The sequence below is a fragment of the Pseudophryne corroboree genome, chromosome 1, assembly GCF_028390025.1.
Source record: "Pseudophryne corroboree isolate aPseCor3 chromosome 1, aPseCor3.hap2, whole genome shotgun sequence".
NCBI lineage: Eukaryota > Metazoa > Chordata > Amphibia > Anura > Myobatrachidae > Pseudophryne > Pseudophryne corroboree.
Genome location: NC_086444.1, coordinates 633,968,621 through 633,991,859, shown reverse-complemented (window position 1 = coordinate 633,991,859; position 23,239 = coordinate 633,968,621). Strand labels below are relative to the sequence as shown.

General features: G+C 47.1%; 1 protein-coding gene across 2 annotated transcripts in view; it reads right to left on the bottom strand.

Annotated features, from left to right (window-relative positions):
• The window catches only part of MAU2 (MAU2 sister chromatid cohesion factor), a 158,918-nt gene that overhangs the window by 22,219 nt on the left and 113,460 nt on the right, over positions 1 to 23,239 (bottom strand). For both annotated transcript variants that reach the window (XM_063914566.1, XM_063914567.1), the window contains exon 16: positions 12,669 to 12,780. In XM_063914566.1, coding sequence (XP_063770636.1) covers positions 12,669 to 12,780 — 112 coding nt within the window. The remainder of the gene's footprint in view (positions 1 to 12,668; positions 12,781 to 23,239) is intronic.

Below are 23,239 nucleotides of genomic sequence, written 5' to 3'. Positions count from 1 at the left end.
TGCTCCAGGTCAAGGGACCCTCAGGCAATAGCTGTGGACGCTCTGGTAACACCGTGGGTGTACCGGTCAGTGTATGTGTTCCCTCCTCTTCCTCTCATACCAAAAGTACTGAGAATCATAAGAAGGAGAGGAGTAAAGACTATACTCGTGGCTCCGGATTGGCCAAGAAGGACTTGGTACCCGGAAATTCAAGAGATGCTCACGGAAGACCCGTGGCCTCTAACTCTAAGACAGGACCTGCTCCAACAGGGACCATGTCTGTTCCAAGACTTACCGCGGCTGCGTTTGACGGCATGGCGGTTGAACGCCGGATCCTGAAGGAAAAAGGCATTCCGGATGAAGTCATCCCTACCCTGATCAAAGCCAGGAAGGATGTAACCGTACAAAATTATCACCGTATTTGGCGTAAATATGTTGCGTGGTGTGAGGCCAGGAAGGCCCCTACGGAGGAATTTCAACTGGGTCGATTCCTGCATTTCCTGCAAACAGGACTGTCTATGGGCCTCAAATTAGGGTCCATTAAGGTTCAAATTTCGGCCCTGTCGATATTCTTCCAAAAAGAACTAGCTTCTGTTCCTGAAGTTCAGACGTTTGTCAAGGGAGTACTGCATATACAGCCTCCTTTTGTGCCTCCAGTGGCACCTTGGGATCTCAATGTAGTGTTGGGATTCCTAAAATCACATTGGTTTGAACCACTCACCACTGTGGACTTGAAATATCTCACATGGAAAGTGGTAATGCTGTTAGCCCTGGCTTCAGCCAGGCGTGTATCAGAATTGGCGGCTTTATCCTATAAAAGCCCTTACCTAATTTTTCATACGGACAGGGCAGAATTGAGGACTCGTCCTCAATTTCTCCCTAAGGTGGTATCAGCATTTCACTTAAACCAACCTATTGTGGTGCCTGCGGCTACTAGGGACTTGGAGGATTCCAAGTTGCTGGACGTAGTCAGGGCCCTGAAAATATATGTTTCCAGGACGGCTGGAGTCAGAAAATCTGACTCGCTGTTTATCCTGTATGCACCCAACAAGCTGGGCGCTCCTGCTTCTAAGCAGACGATTACTCGTTGGATTTGTTGTACAATTCAGCTTGCACATTCTGTGGCAGGCCTGCCACAGCCAAAATCTGTAAACGCCCATTCCACACGGAAAGTGGGCTCATCTTGGGCGGCTGCCCGAGGGGTCTCGGCTTTACAACTTTGCCGAGCAGCTACTTGGTCAGGGGCAAACACGTTTGCTAAATTCTACAAATTTGATACCCTGGCTGAGGAGGACCTGGAGTTCTCTCATTCGGTGCTGCAGTCATCCGCACTCTCCCGCCCGTTTGGGAGCTTTGGTATAATCCCCATGGTCCTTTCGGAGTCCCCAGCATCCACTAGGACGTTAGAGAAAATAAGAATTTACTTACCGATAATTCTATTTCTCATAGTCCGTAGTGGATGCTGGGCGCCCATCCCAAGTGCGGATTGTCTGCATTACTTGTACATAGTTATTGTTACAAAAATCGGGTTATTGTTGTTGTGAGCCATCTTTTCAGAGGCTCCTTCTGTTATCATGCTGTTAACTGGGTTCAGATCACAAGTTGTACGGTGTGATTGGTGTGGCTGGTATGAGTCTTACCCGGGATTCAAAATCCTTCCTTATTGTGTACGCTCGTCCGGGCACAGTATCCTAACTGAGGCTTGGAGGAGGGTCATAGGGGGAGGAGCCAGTGCACACCAGCTAGTCCTAAAGCTTTTACTTTGTGCCCAGTCTCCTGCGGAGCCGCTATTCCCCATGGTCCTTTCGGAGTCCCCAGCATCCACTACGGACTATGAGAAATAGAATTATCGGTAAGTAAATTCTTATTATGACCCTCCTCCAAGCCTCAGTTAGGATACTGTGCCCGGACGAGCGTACGTACACATTAAGGAAGGATTTTGAATCCCGGGTAAGACTCATACCAGCCACACCAATCACACCGTACAACTTGTGATTTGAACCCAGTTAACAGCATGATAATAGAGGAGCCTCTGAAAAGATGGCTCACAACAATAATAACCCGATTTTTGTAACAAAAACTATGTACAAGTATTGCAGACAATCCGCACTTGGGATGGGCGCCCAGCATCCACTACGGACTATGAGAAATAGAATTATCGGTAAGTAAATTCTTATTTTCTCTGACGTCCTAGTGGATGCTGGGGACTCCGAAAGGACCATGGGGATTATACCAAAGCTCCCAAACGGGCGGGAGAGTGCGGATGACTCTGCAGCACCAAATGAGAGAACTCCAGGTCCTCCTCAGCCAGGGTATCAAATTTGTAGAATTTAGCAAACGTGTTTGCCCCTGACCAAGTAGCTGCTCGGCAAAGTTGTAAAGCCGAGACCCCTCGGGCAGCCGCCCAAGATGAGCCCACTTTCCGTGTGGAATGGGCTTTTACAGATTTTGGCTGTGGCAGGCCTGCCACAGAATGTGCAAGCTGAATTGTACTACAAATCCAACGAGCAATCGTCTGCTTAGAAGCAGGAGCACCCAGCTTGTTGGGTGCATACAGGATAAACAGCGAGTCAGATTTTCTGACTCCAGCCGTCCTGGAAACATATATTTTCAGGGCCCTGACTACGTCCAGCAACTTGGAATCCTCCAAGTCCCTAGTAGCCGCAGGCACCACAATAGGCTGGTTTAAGTGAAATGCTGAAACCACCTTAGGGAGAAATTGAGGACGAGTCCTCAATTCTGCCCTATCCGTATGAAAAATTAGGTAAGGGCTTTTATAGGATAAAGCCGCCAATTCTGATACACGCCTGGCTGAAGCCAGGGCTAACAGCATTACCACTTTCCATGTGAGATATTTTAAGTCCACAGTGGTGAGTGGTTCAAACCAATGTGATTTTAGGAATCCCAAAACTACATTGAGATCCCAAGGTGCCACTGGAGGCACAAAAGGAGGCTGTATATGCAGTACCTCCTTGACAAACGTCTGAACTTCAGGAACTGAAGCTAGTTCTTTTTGGAAGAATATTGACAGGGCCGAAATTTGAACCTTAATGGACCCTAATTTTAGGCCCATAGACAGTCCTGTTTGCAGGAAATGCAGGAAACGACCCAGTTGAAATTCCTCTGTAGGGGCCTTCCTGGCCTCACACCACGCAACATATTTACGCCAAATACGGTGATAATGTTGCACAGTTACATCCTTCCTGGCTTTGATCAGGGTAGGGATGACTTCATCCGGAATGCCTTTTTCCTTCAGGATCCAGCGTTCAACCGCCATGCCGTCAAACGCAGCCGCGGTAAGTCTTGGAACAGACATGGTCCCTGCTGGAGCAGGTCCTTTCTTAGAGGTAGAGGCCACGGGTCTTCCGTGAGCATCTCTTGAAGTTCCGGGTACCAAGTCCTTCTTGGCCAATCCGGAGCCACGAGTATAGTCTTTACTCCTCTCCTTCTTATGATTCTCAGTACCTTGGGTATGAGAGGCAGAGGAGGGAACACATACACTGACTGGTACACCCACGGTGTTACCAGAGCGTCCACAGCTATTGCCTGAGGGTCCCTTGACCTGGCGCAATATCTGTCCAGTTTTTTGTTGAGGCGGGACGCCATCATGTCCACCTTTGGTTTTTCCCAACGGTTCACAATCATGTGGAAGACTTCTGGGTGAAGTCCCCACTCCCCCGGGTGGAGATCGTGTCTGCTGAGGAAGTCTGCTTCCCAGTTGTCCACTCCCGGAATGAACACTGCTGACAGTGCTATCACATGATTTTCCGCCCAGCGAAGAATCCTTGCAACTTCCGTCATTGCCCTCCTGCTTCTTGTGCCGCCCTGTCTGTTTACGTGGGCGACTGCCGTGATGTTGTCCGACTGGATCAACACCGGCTGACCCTGAAGCAGAGGCCTTGCCTGACTTAGGGCATTGTAAATGGCCCTTAGTTCCAGGATATTTATGTGAAGTGACGTTTCCATGCTTGACCACAAGCCCTGGAAATTTCTTCCCTGTGTGACTGCTCCCCAGCCTCTCAGGCTGGCATCCGTGGTCACCAGGACCCAATCCTGAATGCCGAATCTGCGGCCCTCTAGGAGATGAGCACTCTGTAACCACCACAGGAGAGACACCCTTGTCCTTGGAGACAGGGTTATCCGCTGATGCATTTGAAGATGCGATCCGGACCATTTGTCCAGCAGATCCCACTGAAAAGTTCTTGCGTGGAATCTGCCGAATGGAATCGCTTCGTAAGAAGCCACCATCTTTCCCAGGACCCTTGTGCATTGATGCACTGACACTTGGCCTGGTCTTAGGAGGTTCCTGACTAGGTCAGATAACTCCCTGGCTTTCTCCTCCGGGAGAAACACCTTTTTCTGTACTGTGTCCAGAATCATCCCTAGGAACAGCAGAAGTGTCGTCGGAATCAGCTGCGATTTTGGAATATTTAGAATCCATCCGTGCTGTCGTAGTACTACTTGAGATAGTGCTACTCCGACCTCTAACTGTTCTCTGGACCTTGCCCTTATCAGGAGATCGTCCAAGTAAGGGATAATTAAGACGCCTTTTCTTCGAAGAAGAATCATCATTTCGGCCATTACCTTGGTAAAGACCCGGGGTGCCGTGGACAATCCAAACGGCAGCGTCTGAAACCGATAGTGACAGTTCTGTACCACAAACCTGAGGTACCCTTGGTGAGAAGGGCAAATTGGGACATGGAGGTAAGCATCCTTGATGTCCAGAGACACCATATAGTCCCCTTCTTCCAGGTTCGCTATCACTGCTTTGAGTGACTCCATCTTGAACTTGAACCTTTTTATGTAAGTGTTCAAGGATTTCAGATTTAAAATAGGTCTCACCGAGCCGTCCGGCTTCGGTACCACAAACAGCGTGGAATAATACCCCTTTCCCTGTTGTAGGAGGGGTACCTTGATTATCACCTGCTGGGAATACAGCTTGTGAATGGCTTCCAATACCGCCTCCCTGTCAGGGGGAGACGTTGGTAAAGCAGACTTCAGGAACCGGCGAGGGGGAGACGTCTCGAATTCCAATTTGTACCCCTGAGATACTACCTGCAGGATCCAGGGGTCCACTTGCGAGTGAGCCCACTGCGCGCTGAAATTCTTGAGACGGGCCCCCACCGTGCCTGAGTCCGCTTGTAAGGCCCCAGCGTCATGCTGAGGACTTGGCAGAAGCGGGGGAGGGCTTCTGTTCGTGGGAAGAGGCTGTCTGCTGCAGTCTTTTTCCCCTTCCTCTGCCCCGGGGCAGATATGAGTGGCCTTTTGCCCGCTTGCCCTTATGGGGACGAAAGGACTGAGCCTGAAAAGACGGTATCTTTTTCTGCTGAGAGGTGACCTGGGGTAAAAAGGTGGATTTCCCAGCTGTTGCCGTGGCCACCAGGTCCGATAGACCGCCCCCAAATAACTCCTCCCCTTTATACGGCAATACTTCCATATGCCGTTTGGAATCCGCATCACCTGACCACTGTCGCGTCCATAACCCTCTTCTGGCAGAAATGGACATCGCACTTACTCTTGATGCCAGAGTGCAAATATCCCTCTGTGCATCTCGCATATATAGAAATGCATCCTTTAAATGCTCTATAGTCAATAATATATTGTCCCTGTCCAGGGTATCAATATTTTCAGTCAGGGAATCCGACCAAACCACCCCAGCACTGCACATCCAGGCTGAGGCGATTGCTGGTCGCAGTATAATACCAGTATGTGTGTATATACTTTTTAGGATATTTTCCAGCTTCCTATCAGCTGGTTCCTTGAGGGCGGCCGTATCAGGAGACGGTAACGCCACTTGTTTTGATAAGCGTGTGAGCGCCTTATCTACCCTAGGGGGTGTTTCCCAACGCGCCCTAACCTCTGGCGGGAAAGGGTATAATGCCAATAATTTTTTAGAAATTAGCAGTTTTTTTATCGGGGGAAACCCACGCTTCATCACACACCTCATTTAATTCATCTGATTCAGGAAAAACTACGGGTAGTTTTTTCACACCCCACATAATACCCTTTTTTGTGGTACTTGTAGTATCAGAAATGTTCAAAACCTCCTTCATTGCCGTGATCATGTAACGTGTGGCCCTACTGGAAAATACGTTTGTTTCCTCACCGTCGACACTGGAGTCAGTGTCCGTGTCTGTGTCGACCACCTGAGGTAACGGGCGCTTTAGAGCCCCTGACGGTGTTTGAGACGCCTGTACAGGTATTAACTGATTTGCCGGCTGTCTCATGTCGTCAACAGTCTTTTGTAAAGTGCTGACACTATCACGTAATTCTTTCCATAAGACCATCCACTCAGGTGTCGACTCCCTAGGGGGTGACATCACTAACACAGGCAATTGCTCCGCCTCCACACCATTTTCCTCCTCATACATGTCGACACAACGTACCGACACACAGCACACACACAGGGAATGCTCTGATAGAGGACAGGACCCCACTAGCCCTTTGGGGAGACAGAGGGAGAGTTTGCCAGCACACACCAGAGCGCTATATATATATATATATATATATATAGGGATAACCTTATATAAGTGTTTTTCCCTGATATAGCTGCTGTATATATTTATCTGCCAAATTAGTGCCCCCCCTCTCTTGTTTTACCCTGTTTCTGTAGTGCAGGACTGCAGGGGAGAGTCAGGGAGCCTTCCTCCAACGGAGCTGTGAGGAAAAAATGGCGCCAGTGTGCTGAGGAGATAGGCCGCCGAGAAGGGGGCGGGGCCTTTCTCCCGCTTTAAGGAAAAATTGGCAGGGGTTAAATGCATCCATATAGCCCAGGAGCTATATGTGATGTATTTTTTGCCAAATAAGGTGTTTTTATTGCGTCTCAGGGCGCCCCCCCCCCAGCGCCCTGCACCCTCAGTGACCGGAGTGTGAAGTGTGCTGAGAGCAATGGCGCACAGCTGCAGTGCTGTGCGCTACCTTATTGAAGACAGGACGTCTTCTGCCGCCGATTTTCCGGACCTCTTCAGTCTTCTGGCTCTGTAAGGGGGCCGGCGGCGCGGCTCTGGGACCCATCCATGGCTGGGCCTGTGATCGTCCCTCTGGAGCTAATGTCCAGTAGCCTAAGAAGCCCAATCCACTCTGCACGCAGGTGAGTTCGCTTCTTCTCCCCTTAGTCCCTCGGTGCAGTGAGCCTGTTGCCAGCAGGTCTCACTGAAAATAAAAAACCTACTTTAAACTTTTACTCTAAGCAGCTCAGGAGAGCCCCTTAGTATGCACCCTTCTCGTTCGGGCACAAAAATCTAACTGAGGCTTGGAGGAGGGTCATAGGGGGAGGAGCCAGTGCACACCAGGTAGTCCTAAAGCTTTTACTTTTGTGCCCAGTCTCCTGCGGAGCCGCTATTCCCCCATGGTCCTTTCGGAGTCCCCAGCATCCACTAGGACGTCAGAGAAAACAAGTCAAAATGAGGCTCAGTAGTGTGTGTGGCCTCCACGTGCCTGTATGACCTCCCTACAATGCCTGGGCATGCTCCTGATGAGGTGGCGGATGGTCTCCTGAGGGATCTCCTCCCAGACCTGGACTAAAGCATCCGCCAACTCCTGGACAGTCTGTGGTGGATGGAACGAGACATGATCTCCCAGATGTGCTCAATTGGATTCAGGTCAGGGGAACGGGCGGGCCAGTCCATAGCATCAATGCCTTCGTCTTGCAGGAACTGCTGACACACTCCAGCCACATGAGGTCTAGCATTGTCTTGCATTAGGAGGAACCCAGGGCCAACCGCACCAGCATATGGTCTCACAAGGGGTCTGAGGATCTCATCTCAGTACCTAATGGCAGTCAGGCTACCTCTGGCGAGCACATGGAGGGCTGTGCGGCCCCCCAAAGAAATGCCACCCCACACCATTACTGACCCACTGCCAAACCGGTCATGCTGGAGGATGTTGCAGGCAGCAGAACGTTCTCCATGGCGTCTCCAGACTCTGTCACATGTGCTCAGTGAGAACCTGCTTTCATCTGTGAAGAGCACAGGGCGCAAGTGGCAAATTTGCCGATCTTGGTGTTCTCTGTCAAATGCCAAACGACCTGCACGGTGTTGGGCTGTAGTCACAACCCCCACCTGTGGACGTCGGGCCCTCATACCACCCTCATGAAGTCTGTTTCTGATCGTTTGAGTAGACACATGCACATTTGTGGCTTGCTGGAGGTCATTTTGCAGGGCTCTGGCAGTGCTCCTCCTGTTCCTCCTTGCACAAAGGCGGAGGTAGCGGTCCTGCTGCTGGGTTGTTGCCGTCCTACGGCCTCCTCCACGTCTCCTGATGTACTGGCCTGTCTCCTGGTAGCGCCTCCATGCTCTGGACACTACGTTGACAGACACAGCAAACCTTCTTGCCACAGCTCACATTGATGTGCCATCCTGGATGAGCTGCACTACCTGAGCCACTTGTGTGGGTTGTAGGGAGGTCATACAGGCACGTGGAGGCCACACACACTACTGAGCTTCATTATGACTTGTTTTAAGGACATTACATCAAAGTTGGATCAGCCTGTAGTGTGTTTTTCCACTTTAATTTTGAGGGTGACTCCAAATCCAGACCTCCATGGGTTAATAAATGTGATTCCCATTGATAATTTTTGTGTGATTTTGTTGTCAGCACATTCAACTATGTAAAGAACAAAGTATTTAATAAGAATATTTCATTCATTCAGATCTAGGATGTGTTATTTTAGTGTTCCCTTTATTTTTTTGAGCAGTGTATATATATATATATATATATATATATATATATATATATATATATATATATATATATATATATATATATATATATATATTATATATATACGTGGAAGATGCTGGCGGCACTCAAGGGACTTGGTACATATGGTAAGAAGTAAAGGCACTCACGCCTTTACTTCTTACCATATGTACCAAGTCCCTTGAGTGCCGCCAGCATCTTCCACGTATTCATTTCCACTTTGAGTGGTAAGGAAGGCACCTGGGCAATATTGGACCTGATTGATGGAGTGCCAGCCACCCTCGAACATGTATGTATGTATATATACATACACACACATATATATACATATGCACACACAGGTTGAGTATCCCATATCCAAATAATATTCCGAAATACAGAATTTTTTGAGTGAGAGAGATAGTGAAACCTTTTGTTTTCTGATGGCTCAATGTACACAAGCTTTGTTTAATACACAAAATTGTTTAAAATATTGATATAAATTACCTTCAGGCTGTGTGTAGGAGGTGTATATGAAACCTAAATGAATTGTGTGTACGTACACAAACTTTGTTTAATGCACAAAATTTTAAAAAATATTGGCTAAAATTACCTTCAGGCTGTGTGTATAAGGTGTATATGAAACACAAAAGTATTCTGTGCTTAGACTTACTGTAGGTCCCATCGCCATCTCATTATGGTATGTAATTATTCCAAAATACGGAAAAATCATATAACAATGCACAGCCAGAGACTGGATGTGTATATCAGAACACTTGTACTAAAAATTTGTTCTTAACTAACACTGTCTTTAGAATGACATGTAGAATACTTCGGAGACTGTAAAATCACAGCGCTGATGAGGCAGACGGATTTACAGAGGAGACTTTGCCCTGCAGTCCTGGAGACCAGATGCAGCTACTTGAGAAGATGGCGCCGAAAACTCAGTCAGGGAGTGAGGGCGAGTGAGAAGCAGCTCCAGGGCGGGAACACCAGCAGTAGATGGCGCCCGAGGCTGGAGGAGGGGCTACAGGTCTGCACCTTAACCCCTATGCTGGTTTTCACCACCGGGTACTGTGGAGCCTTATGAAAACGGATTTACACAATCCGACCTGTGCTCCCTGCCCTGGTGGATATAGTGGGTTCCCTGTACTGACAGTGTCCACGCCAGCGGCGCAGTCCATCTCCTGGGACCGCGACCAGATCGCGATTTAGCGGCGGGTCCTGCCTGGGACCCTCTTACCTCCTCCCTAAGAAGCAACCACGCGATCCGGGAGAGCCCCAGCGGCGGTGTGCCTGGGAACCGGAGCGCCTCCGCCGCAAGTACCCAGGAACTCGGCCAGCGGGAGTATGAAGCGCTGCTGGGTAAGTGATGGAGCCGCAGCACACTATGTCACAATGACAAAGTGCTGCAGCCCTTGAAGTCTTCTTATAAGCTCTTTTCAGGATTGCCTAGCGCAGCACCCCGTTAAGTTACCTGCTCTGCAGGCACCAACTTACAAAAACTGAGCTCCAGTGTCCGGAGGCGGGGTTATAGAGGAGGCCATGCATTGCATCCTGGGAACAGTCAAAGCTTTAGCCTGTTAGTGCCTTTGGATCAAGATCCAACTCTACACCCCGATGTATTCCCTGTGGAACACAGTGTACTCTGCTGCAGAAAATGAGATAGTTTATTATATTCTCTCTAGGTAAATGTTGCATAAACACAGTGTCCTCAGCATTTGAAATAGTTTTAAGTGTTCTAACCCTAATTAAGGTTCTGGGAAATTGTGTGTGGGAAGGGGGGGGGAGAGGGAGGGGAGAGGGAGGGGAGGAAGAGGGGGGGAGGGGGGGGAGGTGAAAGGACCCAGGAGAGGTGAGACCAGTCACAAGAACAGATTTCCCAGAACATATTCAAAAACATAATACATTTCCATAAACTGCCTACAAGCACATCTGCCGCATGGTGTTTAACTGCTGTGCATGTTTGTTCGCTGTAGATTCTGTAGAATAGTAGTGTAAAGCTGGATACACAATACAAGAGTAACTGTCTAATCTTCCTGGTTGGAACTCTGGTAATGTATGGGAGCAAACAACAATTGACCATTTGCTCCCAAACACTGTAAAATGGACAAAAATGGTCAGACAGACAGACAAATTGGTTAAATCCATTTGATTTAACCAATTTATTCAAACCACCGCTGCCAGTTTCCCGGATGTTGGGAGCAAATGGTCAATTATCATTTGCTCTCATATATTACCAGATTTCTGGTCCAACCAGAAAGATTGGACAGTTAATCTTATAGTGTGTATGCAGCTCAACTTCTAGCCAACGTACTGCAACATGGGGTAACACTGGAGAGAGAAAAAGTACTAACCAAATAGCTTATGTCATTTTTCAAAACACAAACTGTAACAGTTAGAAGCAGATTGGTTGGTACTCTCTCTCTCGACAAGGTTTGGTACCTCTCCCCTCTCAGTTTCCCAAACTCCACTATTACACAGTCCAGGTTTTAAGAGTATCCACGCTTGAGCATAGGTGATTTAATTAGTACAGCACTTGCCAAAAGTCTGAGCACACCCCCTGAAATCAAAAAGAAGCTTTTTTATCGTACATTCTGCTAGTTGTGTATGAATGGAGCATGATAAAAAAATAAAATATATCATTGTTTTTAGGGAAGGAGGTTATTCTTTGCGGCAAATCCAGAAACGGTTGAAGGTATCCGTTGGGGCCGTGCGTCGGGCTATTGAACGAAAGTCAAAAACCGGTCAAAATATTACAAGAAAACAAACTGGTCATCCAAAAACAACTGTTCGTGAGGACAACTTCATTGTGACTACTAGCAAGCGTAACATGTTTGACCGCTCTGGAAATAGGAAGGGAGTTGCGGAAAAGTCGTTCCCAGCCTGTATCCGATAGGACAGTGGCCAGGCGCTTGCAGAAATATGGCCTTAGAGGTAGGGTTGCGGTAAGAAAACCACTTCTACGTGCTACAAACGTAGCAAAAAGGTATGCATGGGCTAAGAAGCATAAGGATTGGACTGATGAACAGTGGAAGAGGGTGCTTTGGACCAACAAATCAAAATTTGACATTTTTGGCTCGCATCGCCGTGCTTTTGTGCGTCGTTGTCCAGGTGAGCGCTTTCTTCCAGACTGTGTAGTGCCAACAGTTAAGCATGGAGGAGGCAATGTGATGGTTTAGGGAGGTTTAGCGGGCAACCAAGTTGGTGACTTAGTCAAAATCGACAGAATAATGGATCAAAAGATGTACCACAACATATTAGTGCGATTCCCTCTGGAAGGCAACTTGTGGGTCAGAACTTCGTTTTCCAACAAGATATTGATCCAAAACATACGTCCAAGTTGAGTACTAATTTGCAAAAGAAAGAAGACGTTCAAATCGTAACAAAAATAGAATGGCCACCTCAATCACCAGATGTTTCACCCATCGAGCTTTTGTGGGAAGAACTAGACACGGAAGTCCGAAAACAGATGCCTACCAACACTGAGGGCCTCTGGGAGGCTCTTCAAAGCTGCTGGAGTCGAATGGATCGCCAAAATTAGTCAATAGGATGCCAAGGATATGCAAAGCGCTTATCAAAGCTAAGGGTCATCACTTCGCTGAAAGCAGACTACCTAAATAAACTTGTCTAAAAGTCAAAACAAGTATTTATTTTGTTTCCATATTGTTCAAACAGTTTATTTTGTAAACAAAGCCAATAAAACACGTTTTAATTCGTTACTGTGCAGTTGATATGAAAATTCCTTAAAATATACTGGTGTGCTTTTGATAAGTACTGTACCTCAAGACAATTTGATTTAACCTGGCTCAAGCATGGATATCCTTAATACCTGTACTGTAATGACAGAGTTTGTCAAACTGCCTTATATCACTCAGGCAATGACTGGATGCAATGGATGATATGCACATGTGAGAATTATGTGGTAGAATGGTGGTAGAATGCTCAGTGCCTAGACTAAAAAACACAGTGGGGTGGGAAAATAAATGCACAATACACTATATACGTACCCTGTGATTTCCCAGAACATAGAAGATGTGGCCAAGAAGCACCAACGAACATGCAGTTAATCGGTTCAAATCCTCAGCATTAGACATTTTTAAAGTTTCACGGAGAAAGCGTCTGTAAGGAAGAGAAAAAGTGATTGAAGATAAAATGACACGCTGATGAGGTTATTGTCCTCATAAAACACAACTTTATACCAAGCATGAGTCTTCATCACAATTTTTACAGCACCCATCAGACTTTTCCTCAAAGTTTCTCAGAAATTCATAATACCCCTTTTCCATTGCTGCAATAACCTGGGTTAGTGCCGGGTTAACACGGGTTGCAGCTCAGTGGAAGAGTCCCTAAAAATAACCCATGTAGCAAGCAGGGTTGGACCTGGGCCCGTGTTAAAAGCATAGAGTGAGCCGGCTCACTTGAGCTTGGAAATTAGGTCATCAAAAATGCTATCAAGTTGTGTCAGAAAGCACAATGAGCCATCAGAGATATCGTCTAAAACTTTTGAAATTAGGTAGTCAGAGTCAGATTGTGGGACAGTTCTTAGCCAAATAAACTGGGAGTGGATATATAGTAATTATGTTGTATAGTAATTATATTGTATATTACATGAAATTTCAAATTGAAACAAACTTTTTTTTTGTTAAAATACTTTCCACAGTAGGATTAATATTATTATTATTATACTGACAGGGTTGCCTATAATGGACACTATTTTAGTATAGCCACACGTAGTGATCGATAAAGGAAGAGTGCAGAACGATATCTGTAAAATTGATCACAACTGTGCCCTGTAATTAACAGCATGAGAGGGGGTGGGGGAATTGCACACAGAAACCTGTTACAAAAGATATTCTCCCTTCATTACCTAAAATTTGCACAGATGCGATAGGCATATTACATTAACACTCAAGGCCATTGCGTCAAAAGCTCACTTCTCTTGGACAAGTATGTGCAACATAATTTGTCCTTGCTCTAGCCCCCTTAAGTGTCAGTTAGATGCCAACCTCCTTCTAAAAAGGTCACCTTCTCTTTCATATTAATGCAATTGCTATTTTCACACAAATCCTCAAGTGACACAACAACAGGTTTGGTACAGAAAGCCCATAAGAGAAGAGGTCAGCTCATCATCTTAATAATTACCTTCAAAACGTTCACAGCTTAGAAGGAAAAAATAGGATTTTGGTTACCTACCGGTTTCTCGTAGTCTGTAGAGGATGCTGGGGTCCACATTAGTACCATGGGGTATAGACTGGTACACCAGGAGCCATTGGCACTTTAAGAGTTTGAGAGTGTGGGCTGGCTCCTCCCTCTCTGCCCCTCCTACCAGACTCAGTCTAGAATCTGTGCCCGAGGAGACAGACATTTTCGAGAGAAGAATTTAACACAGATAGTGGCGAGATTCATACCAGCTCACACATACAAGGCACATCAAGCTAACTTAGCTTGAGAACTCAGCAACCGCTAAAACAGTACTTACCAAGTAACAATGCAGTACTTAACTAAACAAAAGTTGTACTGAACCAGATAACAATTGCAGGAAAACGAAGCGCTGGGCGGGCGCTCAGCATACTCTACGGACTACGAGAAAAGGATTTACTGGTAGGTAACCAAAATCCTATTTTCTCTTATGTCCTAGAGGATGCTGGCACCACATTAGTACCATGGGGATGTACCAAAGCTCGCAGAACGGGAGGGAGAGCGCGGAGACTCCTGCAGAACGGATTGACTGAACTTCAGATCATCAGAGGCCAAAGTATCGAACTTGTAGAACTTTGCAAATGTGTTCGACCCAGACCAAGTTGCAGCTCGGCAAAGTTGTAACGCAGAGACAACCCGGGCAGCCGCCCAGGAAGACCCCACTTTACGAGTAGACTGGGCCTTGACAGACGTAGGACATGGCAAGCCGGACGTAGAATACGCATGCTGAATAATGAACCTGATCCAGTACGGACACCCAATTTTCTTGGGATCATACAGGACAAACAGAGTCCGATTTTCCGTGACAAGCAGTCCTCTTCACATATATTTTCAGAGCCCTTACAACATCCAAGGACTTTGATGAAATTGAGGAGTCAGTAGCCACTGGCACCACAATAGGTTGGTTGATATGAAATGCCGACACAACCTTCGGAAGAAACTGCTGACGTGTCCGGAGCTCAGCCCTATCTTCATGGAAGATCAAGTATGAGCTTTTACAGGACAAAGCCCCCAACGCCAACACACGTCTAGCAGAAGCTAAAGCCAACAACGCGACAGCCTCCCACGTAAGAAATTTAACCTCAACCTCCTGTAGAGGCTCGAACCAGTCCGATTGGAGGAACTGCAACACCACGTTAAGGTCCCAAGGCGCCGTAGGCAGTACAAAGGGAGGTTGGATGTGCAGAACTCCCTTCAAAAAGGTCTGAACCTCAGGGAGGGCAGCCAATTGTTTCTGGAAGAAAATGGATAGGGCCGAAATCTGGACCTTCACAGATCCCAACTTCAGGCCCATAACCACACCAGCTTATAGAAAGAGGAGAAACCGTCCCAGTTGAAACTCCACCGCAGGAAATTTCTTGGACTCACACCAAGATACATGGTTTTTCCAAAGTCAATGGTAATGTTTAGACGTTACTCCTTTCCTAGCCTGTATCAGGGTAGGAATAACCTTGTTCGGAATGCCCTTTCCATGCTAATATCAGGCATTCAACCTCCATGCCTTCAAACATAACCGTGGTAAGTCTGGATAGGCGAACGGCCCCTGCTGCAGCAGGTCCTCCTTCTTGCAGTAGATCCAGAAGATCCACATACCAAGCCCTTCTTGGCCAGTCTGGAGCAATGAGGATCGCTTGAACCCTTGTTCTCATTATGAGCTTTAGAACTCATGGGATGAGTAGAAGTGGAGGAAACACGTACACCGACTGGAACACCCACGGAGTCACTAGGGCGTCCACTGCCACTGCTTGCAGGTCCCTCGACCTGGAACAATACCGCCGAAGCTTCTTGTTGAGACGAGAGGCCATCATGTCGATCTGGGATACGCCCCAGAGATCTGTTACCTCCTTGAATACCTCCGGATGGAGACCCCACTCCCCTGGAAGGAGAGCGTGTCTGCTGAGGAAGTCCACTTCCCAGCTGTCTACTCCTGGAATGAATATTGCCGACAGCGCTAACGGGTGCTTTTCTGCCCAGAGGATGATTCTTGTTACCTCTGCCATTGCAGCTCTGCTCTTCGTTACGCCCTGTCGGTTTATGTAAGCCACTGTTGTCACATTGTCTGACTGCACTTGAATGGCCCGATTTCTCAGAAGATGGACTGCTTGGAGAATACCGTTGTAGACGGCTCTTAGTTCCAGAATGTTTATCGGCAGGCCGGCTTCCAGACTTGACCACCTTCCAAGGAAGGTTACCCCTTGAGTGACTGCACCCCAGCCCCGGAGACTTGAATCCGTGGTTAGAAGGATCCAGTCCTGAATGCCGAACCTGTGGCCCTCCAGAAGATGAGGTAATTGCAGCCACCAGAGGAGTGAAATCCTGGCCTTTGGCAACAGACGTATTCTCTGGGTGGTCTTCAGTATGCCGACTGACGGGATCCCGGCACACAGTATACCGGCGCCGGAATCCCGACAGCCGGCATACCGACACTTATTCTCCCTCGTGGGGGTCCACGACCCCCCTGGAGGGAGAATAAAATAGCGTGGTGCCCGTAGCGTGGCGAGCGCAGCGAGCCCGCAAGGGGCTCATTTGCGCTTGCCGCACTGTCGGTAAGCCGGCGGTCGGGCTCCCGGCGCCGGTATGCTGGTCGCCGGGAGACCGGCCTCCGGCATACCATACTGAACCCGTATTCTCTGGTGCATGTGTAGATGGGATCCCGACCACCTGTCCAGGAGATCCAGTTGGAAGGAGAGCTGGCAACAATAATAAACTCTAAAATAAACTTTACTAGAGAAACTCGAGAGCTCCCCTAGCTGTGACCGGCTCCTCTGGGCACATTTTCTAAACCGATTCTGGTAGGAGGGGCATAGAGGGAGGAGCCAGCCCACACTCTCAAACTCTTAAAGTGCCAATGGCTCCTGGTGGACCTGTCTATACCCCATGGTACTAATGTGGACCCCAGCATCCCCTAGGACGTAAGAGAAATATCTTCAGTTTTAGAACACAAAACAATCCCCTAATAAAAGTCTTCTCTCTGAAAACAGAGATCTATCAGAGGACAGTATAACACTCTTTTATACCCTTCCTTACTCGCAGAGAAGGCAATATTCTCAAAAAAACTCCTGCAAGGCTTTTACAATTAGGCAGACAAAGTGGACTTTACGCTAGTAAGAAAGCTTAAGCAGAACAGGGCTCAACTTGTAATAATAAAAAATAAAGAGAAAATGGGTCTCTAACAATTTTAAAAGATGGTGTAAGTACTTCAGGACTTTTAAATGTCTTAAACAAATTTACCCAGATCTCCCTCGCAGAAGAGTCCAAGATTTGTGGAGTTTCAACTTCGACATAACCTTCTTTAACCTACTTCTTTATATGCTTATATCACTCTGGAAACAACTACCAAAACCCTCAAATTCTCGTTGGTTCTGGGACTGAAAGGCTAACAGCCAAGAATTACACCTTACAAATCTTTTTAAAAGTGTACTTAAGGGGATCTCCTTTTAATAATCACTTTGGCAAACATAGTGGCGATTCTAAACCTGGAGAGAGCTCCCATCAAGTGTAGAAATTACAGGCCTCTGCAAATGCCAACTTGGAAATATATGCTAAAAATGAGTGGTCTCCTCTGTACACACTAATATCATGACCAAGTCAGGTTTATTCCAGTGTGAAGGACCCTAGAAAACACTAGCTAGACCATAGACACGATCCACTCCATACATAAATTAAAACTTCTCTCTCTTATCCCAGCATTAGACCCAGAAAAAGCATTTGACTGCATCTTCTAGCCATTCAGGTTTGGCGTGCCTGGGTTAGTGTGCCTTTCTGGGAAGTTTCTGGATGCATTATCAATCCTGTATTGTTTGCCATTAGAGACACTGGCTTGTCATCATCTCCATTCAGAATTTTTTGTGCTAATTATAGGACCCTTCACAGCAAGAATTGCACACACCACTTTATATGGGAAGGTAAACGTCCATGGCTACATCTGCTGGTCCTTCAAAAATCCTTGCAGGGCAGAAGTCTGGGTATTCCAAATTTTAAGCAATATTACTTGGCTGTGCGGCTTGCTGAATGCATCTTATGGAACAGAACTAGATCTTTCAGAATGCCAAAACTCTAGGACTCAAATAATTCCCTCTCCATGGTTATCTTAATTATCAGAACTTCCATAGTAAACAAACTGCTTTTCTCTCACAGACCTTTATGGTAACGGGCATCCATTCTAACATCTGTCAGATGAGTCAAGGTGTAAGGGGGAAATTCATCAAAGCTTCTAATCAGGACAAGTGGAGGGGTTGCCCATAGCATCAAACCAGATTTTACCTATCATTTAGCTGTATAACTCTCAAATGATAGCTAGAATCTGATTGGTCGGTACGGGCAACAACTCCAGTTCTCCTCTTAAGTTAAGAATGTTTGATGAATTCCTCTTTAAACCCTGACTCATCTGACATGTGGGAAGGGATGCCACTTAGTGTTTGGTGGAGTTTGGAAAAGCATATGAAAAATATTAAATGGTTTAGGGAGCTGAACGGACTCCTGCTCTTCCTACCATTTTTGAAAGGCTGTTACTGTATATGTTTTGTTGTAATCAAGAATTCTTATTGAAGGATTTTTTTCTTAACACATACAACAAGAGTACAATACACAAAAGTATGGCATATGCATTAACACCATAAGAAGAGAACCCGAGCATAACAATGCACTTTAGTACAGAAGCAGACAATATCTGTACAAACAAAGCAATTCCACAGTAAGAGGAATAGGAGTACTGAAGAAAGACAATGTTAAGAGTAAGAGTAAAAACACAATATTATAACAGGATAAGAGAAACTGGCAGGGGCACCCAGTAGGCACAACTCAAGGGGACTAAGGTTGGTCTGGAGTGGGAGGCTCACAAGGGAAGCAGTTACATAACCGATGCCCGGGATGCTGGCAGTCGCTATACTGATGCCGGCATACCGATGAAGGAAGCTATCCCGGTGTCTACGTACCGACGCCGGCATCCCGAACGTCCTGTTGCGGAGGGGACTGCTTGGGAGGTTAGAGTTGGGCTGAAGAAGCAGGGATAGAGTTAAGCGCAGGGAAGGTTAGGGACCAGGGAAAGTTAGGCATGTAGCTGGGGAAAGGTTAGGCATCAAGCGAGGAGGGTTAGGTTTAGGCAGCGGGGAAGGGAGGGTTAGGGATAGGCACCACCGGGGGGGGGAAGTTAGGGGGCTTATCGGGGGAATGTCAGGATTATGATGGACGGGATGCCAGTGTCTGTATGCAGACCACCGGCATCCCGTCCATCGGCCATTCATACCGATGCCGCTCAATAGCATACCTAGATAATTGCTATAGGGCCAAAACAAGTCAAATGCAAGGGGACAGTTCCGCTTAGGATACATAAAACGTTCATGTGAGATAGTAACATTGACCAAAGCAACACAAGGGAAAAGGGGATCTGTTGGCATATAGTAGGAAGGAGGTGTTGAGAGAATGCACCAGGAAGAGACCAAAAAGACAAGCACAGGCTTTGGATTCCAGTGTCTTGTATACATGTAAAAACTCGAGACCAAAAAAAAGCAACCCAGGGACAGGACCAGAGTAAATGCCAGAAACCAGCAAAGGAGCCTGCACACTTGGAACAGGTGTCTCTGGACAGTCCCGCAAAACAGTGAAGTCGTACAGGAGTCCAGTAACACTAAGTAAAATATAAAGTTGAATATGGCGATAACTGGCATAAGCCACAGTGGCCTAAAGAGAACCCAACAGGGAACTCCAATCTTCCTCAGTCAAGATAAAGTCGGTATCCCAGTGATTTCTAAGCGTGCACAGCCCAATGGTCCCAAGGTGAGATAGAAGAGAGGAATATTTGAGAAATGGAATTCCGACTAGAGAGGGTGAGGACTACAATGGATTGGAGATTTGGAAAAAAACAGGGGCATCTCTCACCTACTATGCACAGAGAGCATGTTTAAGCTTTATGTATCTAATAAACAATTGAGAGGGAAGGCTAAAAGTGGAGGACAGGTATGCAAATTAATGTAGGATCCCATTATGGTATAAATGACCTACAGCATCAATTTCATGAGACTTCCATATGAAGACGCCCTCAAGCTTCTGCAGCTCTGTGAGAGCCTATTGATGAACATGGGTCAAATCCAGAGTCACACAAAAGCTAATCAACTACAATCCAAATTCTATCAGACTGTAGTGGCGGGGTGGGTGAGGCTACGGGAAAGCAAAATTTTAGCAAAGAGACATTGGAGCGGAGTATGCTTCAAACCAGCCCTGTCAGGAGAGACTGAGGCGCATCCCTACGTTCCATTGATCATGCCCATTCACGCAACTGTACAGATTGACACTATAGAGAGCAGACCTGACCAACCCGTGGCTCTACAGCTGTTGGAAAACTACACATCCCAGCATGCCCTGCCACAGTTTAAGCATTCCATAACAGCAAAACTGTGGCAAACCATTTGGGGATTTTGAGTTTCACAACAGCTGGGGAGTGACAGGTTGGCCAGGCCTGCTATAGAGTGTCCTATAGGCTATACAGGTTCTTCTGTTCCTGTAGAACAACGAAGTCACAAAATGGGCGGGAGATGCAAATAGTTACAGGAATGTATACAGGAGAATTTTGCAAATCAAGAATTTTGGCTAAATCACCATTTTTATCAAAGTTACACCTCCCTGTAATGGATAAAGGGTGTCCCAGACATGAGATTTGGCCTTCAACAACTCAATTGGAGTACAGAGACTGAGAGGAACGCAGTCAGCCAGGGAGTGTGTAACTTGAATAGCAAGGTATGTAAACTGTGTATACAAGTGAAGGGAAAATCAAAGTCAGGTGGTTTAGAGACAGATTTATCCTAGTTAATGTGGATACCCAAGTAAGTTCCTAAACTATCCATCAAATAAAAGCAGTGCAAGGTGGAGAGCATCCCATAAGTAAAACCAGATAGTTCGCATACAGACCATTTTGTTGCACACGGACATAAATTATTAACTTGGAAATATTGAGGAGGTTCTAATCACACATGGCAATAGTGAACAGTGGAGACAGCACAGTCTAGAGCCCAGTTTTAATAAAAAGGAACCAGTAACAAAACCATTAACATTAACCCGGACAGCGGGCGAGGAATAATAAGATTTTACTCACCGGTAAATCTATTTCTCGTAGTCCGTAGTGGATGCTGGGAACTCCGTAAGGACCATGGGGAATAGCGGCTCCGCAGGAGACTGGGCACAACTAAAGAAAGCTTTAGGACTACCTGGTGTGCACTGGCTCCTCCCTCTATGACCCTCCTCCAGACCTCAGTTAGGATACTGTGCCCGGAAGAGCTGACACAATAAGGAAAGGATTTGGAATCCCGGGTAAGACTCATACCAGCCACACCAATCACACCGTATAACTCGTGATACTATACCCAGTTAACAGTATGAAATATAACTGAGCCTCTCAACAGATGGCTCAACAATAACCCTTTAGTTAACCAATAAGTATATACAAGTATTGCAGACAATCCGCACTTGGGACGGGCGCCCAGCATCCACTACGGACTACGAGAAATAGATTTACCGGTGAGTAAAATCTTATTTTCTCTAACGTCCTAAGTGGATGCTGGGAACTCCGTAAGGACCATGGGGATTATACCAAAGCTCCCAAACGGGCGGGAGAGTGCGGATGACTCTGCAGCACCGAATGAGCGAACTCTAGGTCCTCCTCAGCCAGGGTATCAAACTTGTAGAATTTAGAAAATGTGTTTGACCCCGACCAAGTAGCTGCTCGGCAAAGTTGTAAAGCCGAGTCCCCTCGGGCAGCCGCCCAAGAAGAGCCCACCTTCCTCGTGGAATGGGCTTTTACAGATTTAGGATGCGGCAGTCCAGCCGCAGAATGTGCTAGTTGAATCGTGCTACAGATCCAGCGAGCAATAGTCTGCTTTGAATGCAGGATAAATAGCGAGTCAGTCTTTCTGACTCCAACTGTCCTGGAAACATAGATTTTCAGGGCCCGGACTACGTCCAGCAACTTGGAATCCTCCAAGTCACGAGTATCCGCAGGCACCACAATAGGCTGGTTCAAATGAAAAGCTGAAACCACCTTAGGGAGAAATTGGGGACGAGTCCTCAATTCCGCCCTATCCATATGGAAAATCAGATAAGGGCTTTTACATGATAAAGCCGCAAATTCTGACACACGCCTGGCCGAAGCCAAGGCCAACAGCATGACCACTTTCCACATGAGATATTTTAAATCCACGGTTTTAAGTGGTTCAAACCAATGTGACTTTAGGAAATTCAACACCACGTTGAGATCCCAAGGTGCCACTGGGGGCACAAAAGGGGGCTGAATATGCAGCACTCCCTTAACAAATGTCTGAACTTCAGGTAGTGAAGCCAGTTCTTTCTGGAAGAAAATCGATAGAGCCGAAATCTGGACCTTAATGGAACCCAATTTTAGGCCCATAGTCACCCCTGACTGTAGGAAGTGCAGAAAACGGCCCAGCTGAAATTCCTACGTTGGGGCCTTCCTGGCCTCACACCACGCAACATATTTTCGCCATATGCGGTGATAATGGTTTGCGGTCACTTCTTTCCTAGCTTTAATCAGCGTAGGGATGACTTCCTCCGGAATGCCCTTTTCCTTCAGGATCCGGCGTTCAACCGCCATGCCGTCAAACGCAGCCGCGGTAAGTCTTGGAACAGACAGGGCCCCTGCTGCAGCAGGTCCTGTCTGAGCGGCAGAGGCCATGGGTCCTCTGAGATCACCTCTTGAAGTTCTGGGTACCAAGCTCTTCTTGGCCAATCCGGAACAATGAGTATAGTTCTTACTCCTCTTCGTCTTATTATCCTCAGTACCTTGGGTATGAGAGGAAGAGGAGGGAACACATAAACCGACTGGTACACCCACGGTGTCACTAGAGCGTCCACAGCTATTGCCTGAGGGTCTCTCGACCTGGCGCAATATCTTTCTAGCTTTTTGTTGAGGCGGGACGCCATCATGTCCACCTGTGGCCGTTCCCAGCGATTTACAATCAGCTGAAAGACTTCTGGATGAAGTAACCACTCTCCCGGGTGGAGGTCGTGCCTGCTGAGGAAGTCTGCTTCCCAGTTGTCCACTCCCGGAATGAACACTGCTGACAGTGCTAACACGTGATTTTCCGCCCATCGGAGAATCCTTGTGGCTTCTGCCATCGCCGTCCTGCTTCTCGTGCCGCCCTGTCGGTTTACATGGGCGACCGCCGTGATGTTGTCTGACTGGATCAGTACCGGCTGGTTTTGAAGCAGGGGTCTTGCCTGACTTAGGGCATTGTAGATGGCCCTTAGTTCCAGAATATTTATGTGTAGGGAAATCTCCTGGCTTGACCATAGCCCTTGGAAGTTTCTTCCCTGTGTGACTGCCCCCAGCCTCGAAGGCTGGCATCCGTGGTCACCAGGACCCAGTCCTGTA